The 4991-nt window shown below is 40.3% G+C and overlaps 1 protein-coding gene across 1 annotated transcript; it reads right to left on the minus strand.

The window, feature by feature from the left end:
• Positions 1-3630: 3630 nt before the first annotated feature.
• On the minus strand, positions 3631-4409 carry LOC148905592 (uncharacterized). Its single transcript, XM_089040228.1, has 2 exons — positions 4205-4409; positions 3631-4055 (listed from the first exon to the last, which is right to left on the minus strand). Exons 1-2 carry the CDS (start codon positions 4407-4409, stop codon positions 3631-3633), a joined length of 630 nt encoding a protein of 209 aa, XP_088896354.1.
• Between the last annotated feature and the right edge of the window lie 582 nt (positions 4410-4991).

Below are 4991 nucleotides of genomic sequence, written 5' to 3' on the forward strand. Positions count from 1 at the left end.
TCTTTGAACAAAGGTCCATCGCGAACTTGCTTGGTATCTTTAACTGGACCCTCCAACCACCACCACTCATTCTTCAAACGATAGTGGGTTTCTGGGTGGGAAGCCATGGTCCATTGTAAATTCAACGCGTGGACTTCCTTATCACTTAGCACATGCCCGCCAATCCCCCAATAAGCCCAAATGTGCCCCAAACCATTGTTAGCACCCGCGGTACACCTGAAATCCTTCCCTACAACACCAAACTCCTTACAAAGCCTATCATACGCGGGAACGTTGTATTTATTATCTCTTGGATAAAACGTGGCATCTCCCGGCAGCGCAATAACACCCATCTCATGCAGTATTCGCCTCACCGTAAAGTGAAAGTGAAACATAAATATCGAATTCTTCATCAAGTTTGCGCTCACACCGCAGCCGCCAGTGGCACACCAAACCGCAAAGTTCAACTGCTGCGGCCAATAACGCATATTAGGACCACTTAACCATTCATGAGATTCCTTAGCGGTGGTATGAACAATGGGAACTTCTTTGAAGATATCTCGCACCTTTAACGGAAAGGAATGGTTGTTAGAGATCCGCATGTTCAACGTTAGGCCCAAGCTTGGGTGTTTATCGAATGACACCGCGGGTATCGGATAAGTACTGGTACCCAGCAATAATTCCTTTGACCAACCGGGTTCAACATGCGTTGGCGCTGGCGTTGGCTTATGCATTGGCGAATGCTTCAGTTGATCGTCTATTTGATTAACCAGCGTAGGCTTCAAATCCTCGTTGCTGTACATCCTGGAGCCGTTGAAGTAAATCCCATCGGGTCTCCTTTTGAACTTACTAGGGTCTGCATGCGGAACCATCTTCCTAAAGGCCCTCCAGTTCCAGTAATCCCGGTTGTCGTGATGTGGCTGCTCCTCAATATCATTCCCAAAAGCGTCGTACATTAGTATATATAATGGATGTTATACCATCAGCACCTCAGTTGTACCCAGATGTTCCCTATACTACACCTAACGAACTAAACGCCGAAAACTTTCGTCTGAATAAAGCGAACTTAATCCTGGCTTACTTGGAAGGGCAGGCAAAACACTATGAAAAAGTTAGAAAAAAGTACGTTAGAGCCCGGAGTACGCTACATAAGATTTCGATAACTTTGGGGTCTATATCTGTTGTGTTAACGGGCTCCGGCGTTGCTACTTCGCTTACTGGGCCGGGAATAATCGTTGGAGTTCCTTTGGCCGGCGTTGGGGCAGCCTGTGGTATTATCTCGGCTGTTGCTACGGGTATTATGAAAAAGCTATCCACGAAAATATCCAAGCATGACACGACAATAGCTCTGTCTAGGGCTAAAGTAAATACTATTACCGACCTTGTCTCAAAGGCTTTGCGTGACAGAAAGATAGACGACGTAGAATTCTCGCTTATTCTGACCGAAGAAGACAAATACGAGAAACTAAAGTCGGACATAAGGAACAAAAAAACAGTCGTAAAAGATCTTTCCGAGGAATCTCGCAAAAAGATCTACCAGGAGGCAAAAGAAGAGCTTCAAAGAAAGCTTGCTCAGTAAACATCTGCTTTGAAAAAAGCAAAACAGGATTCTATTTACATATTGAACGCCGGCTGTCTGGTTCATTTGCAAATTAGTTTCACAAAATATTACACAAAATATTACGCAGCCTGCATCGTTTTCACAAAATATTACACAAATGTGAAAAAACTTGTGTAAAATCATCTTCTCGGAAGCAAAACAGGATTCTATTTACATATTGAACGCCGGCTGTCTGGTTCATATGCAAATTAGTTTCACAAAATATTACACAGCCTGCATCGTTTTCACAAAATATTACACAAATGTGAAAAAACTTGTGTAAAATCATCTTCTCGGAATCCATTCTAACAGCGGGTGACTGGGGTCTATTTTATAAAATATTTCGTAAATTACGTCAGGATAATAAGGAATATCCTTATTCAGCCGACAAAACATCCACTCGGCTTTTGTCATATCAGAAACCTCAGGAATAGACTTACCGGTAATTTCAGACAAAAGATAGGGAATAGCTTTGTAATATTTCCCTAGTTTTAATTTTTTCAACGTTTTCCGTAGACTTTGTGGGGTTGGCTCTTCTAAATGGTCTATGATTTTCTTCTTTACTTCGTTGTCTAAATATATCGGATGTAAACCTTGGATATGACTCATCCAGTCCCTGAAGTATTTTATTCTCTTATATGGCGTTTTCTTACGACCTCCATTGGCGTAATACTGCTCTCTGGTAGCATTTGGTACGGCATTACGAATATTCTTACCACACTCGTAACACTGTGCTGACGTGTCGTCTTCTATTTGCATTTTCTTACCACAACACCAAAAGGGTTCTGGCTTAGGTATGATAACTTTAGGTCTTAGACAAATTATGCAAAAGTCGTTAACGAACTTCTTACATTCTTCGCACTCCATATATAGACTAACATATTTAAGTGCGCTGTTGCCCTCAACCACACTTGGAGTGGGGGTCGTCCGTAGGTGGATTTTTGACACGGGTCTTGCCCCGTGTTGAGATTGCGCTGGAACCCCCATTCCCTATACTACTGATGGGGCTGGGATAATATCACACTTTTCAATAAAGGGTTGCAATTCGTCCGATATGATTAGAAAATCTAATCTGCGGTGAATGCGATGTTCTGCCTTGCTACTTCTACCTTGCCCCACTCCCCTCCAAGTGTATCGTTTTGTGTCTGGATTTCTTAGTCTCCAAATGTCACACAGGTCGAACTCTTGCATAATGGTTTGGATAGTTTCTATTGATCTTTGCTTTAGCTTTGGGTTACCTCCCGATGCTTCCAAATCATTATCAAAAATAAAATTGAAATCACCTCCCCATATAATTTTTGTATCAACTGGAAAATCTATCGCAGAATTAATTATCTCCACAATTTCTTTCATTACTGAAACCTGTTCATCCTCGTGATTTGGTAGGTAGGAGTTAATTAACAAAAAATTGCTACCTTCTATTTCTGCCACAATTATGACAAACCTCCCATTGTTATCTACCTTTTTGTCTTTTATAACATAGCTTAGCATACTTCCAAAAACAACAGCCGTACCTTTACTTTTTGAAGTCCCGTGGGACATAACCAACTCTCCTCTTACTCTCCTTGACCAATCGTTTTCAATTTCGATAGAACTATGTGTCTCTTGCAGAAACGATACACCTTTGTCTCCGCCGTGTTTTGTTAACCAATTGAAAAGTTCTTTGTTCTTTTTGTATTCTCGTAGACCCCGAACGTTTAGTGAAATTACCGGAAAGTTGAAATTAGCATTTCAAATTAAGTTACATGAGCATACTGGAATAGGCACAAGGAAGACAAACAAACAAAAACAGAAACAATACAAATTGAAAAAGAATTCAGCGTTACTTGCGTTTATGGGGCCAAAAAGGACGTTTTTACTCTGTGCCCCCTTTATAAGTTGTAATTAATACTTAGTGAATGGAAAGAGAAAATTTGACTCAAGTATCATTACTCCTAAACTCTGTATTTAACTAATTAAATAAAAATAAGCAAATTTATATATCGGAATATATACTCAGATAGCTTTACTTTAGTACTTGTAAGTTAAACTAAACTGAATTGATTAAATGACTAAATGATTAGTTCTTGGCCAATAGGCCATTCTTTCCCTCTTATGAACAACTTGTCAGGTTTTGCTTTACTAAAAGCCGCTGGGATACCATTTTGCTTTGCTTTCTTGTACGTTGGCATCAACATCTTTCTCTTCTTAACGATTTCATATGGCAGATCTGTAAACATGCTGTAGTTGGTTCCTTTGAGATTTTTTCCATGAGCTAGGATATCAACGCAGTCTTTATATCTTAGGAATCGTGCTATTATCGGCCTTGGCATTGATTTGTCTCTACTTTGATTTCGATGGACTCTTTGAAATTCTACGGTGTCGTACTTGTCATATTCTAAATCTTTTTGAAGGAAGTATCTTAGTTTCGTTTCTGTATCCTCCATTGGGTTTTCATCTATATTCAGGAATATGATGTTCTCTCTTCTTGAATAAGCTTCAAGATAAAGGTCTTTCATCTTTAGCTGATCAATTTCTACTTCATATTCTTAGATTTTTCTTCCATTTCATGCTGCTTATTTGAAAGACCATCGGTTATGTCATTCACTCTTTCCAATTCGTTCTTGGTGTCATTATATTCTGTACCTCGTAGGTTATCTGTAAAATTCATACTCTCTTTGAGATCCTCTATTTCTTTCGAGGCCTGCTCTTTAAACACTTCCAAAGCGGCCGTTCTTTCCTCTAATTTGGCAATAGACTTCTCGATGTTCTGTACTGATTCACTGATGACATCTAGCTTTTGAACTTTGTAAAGAATCACATCGAGTTTACTAGCCACATCTTCGGCCATGTTTAATGCTGTCAGGACTTCGTCTTCGTTTTTCGATTTTTTCTAGTCAGGAGATGCTATTGAGCCTGTCTCCGATGATGTAGAAGATTTTGATGACTCTAGTCTTCTTTTAGATGGTCTACTGGATATGAATTCGGCCATTCACAATTAGATTTTTGAAAATTTCTCGGGAGCACAATCAGGATGATTTGCGGCCAACCCGATTATTGGAATCAGAAATCAGGAATTGTACAAGTGTTATTTTAGATTCCTGTTTCAGAAATCAGAAAACTGACTTTTCGGCACTGCCTAGGTATATTGCAAAGGCGAAAATACAAGTTTGAAGGAGAGAATGCAGGATTTTTGAATCACGAATCACAAATCACAATCTCGCTGACATATGACAAAACACCACGTGTAGGGGAGGGGTGACCACTCGAAAATGCTCTTACTTCCGGTATCATTATCTGTGCTCTATCACCCCACCAATACCCCCCCCCCCCCCCCCATAGTCCAATAGTTGTCGCTGTTGTTGACCCGAAAATGCTCTTACTTCCGGTATCATTATTTGCGCTCTATCCCCCCACCCCACCCCACCCCACC

The sequence above is a fragment of the Actinia tenebrosa genome, unplaced genomic scaffold (assembly GCF_029948245.1).
Source record: "Actinia tenebrosa isolate PJP-AT-01 unplaced genomic scaffold, QUT_ActTen_1.0 PGA_scaffold7__59_contigs__length_16204524, whole genome shotgun sequence".
NCBI lineage: Eukaryota > Metazoa > Cnidaria > Anthozoa > Actiniaria > Actiniidae > Actinia > Actinia tenebrosa.

Coding starts and splice junctions, on each gene's coding strand:
- LOC148905592 (XM_089040228.1), bottom strand. CDS start 4,409: ATGGCCGAAGATGTGGCTAGTAAACTCGATGTGATTCTTTACAAAGTT. Junction 4,056..4,204: donor TTTTACAGATAACCTACGAG/GTACAGAATATA, acceptor TTTATCTTGAAG/CTTATTCAAGAAGAGAGAAC.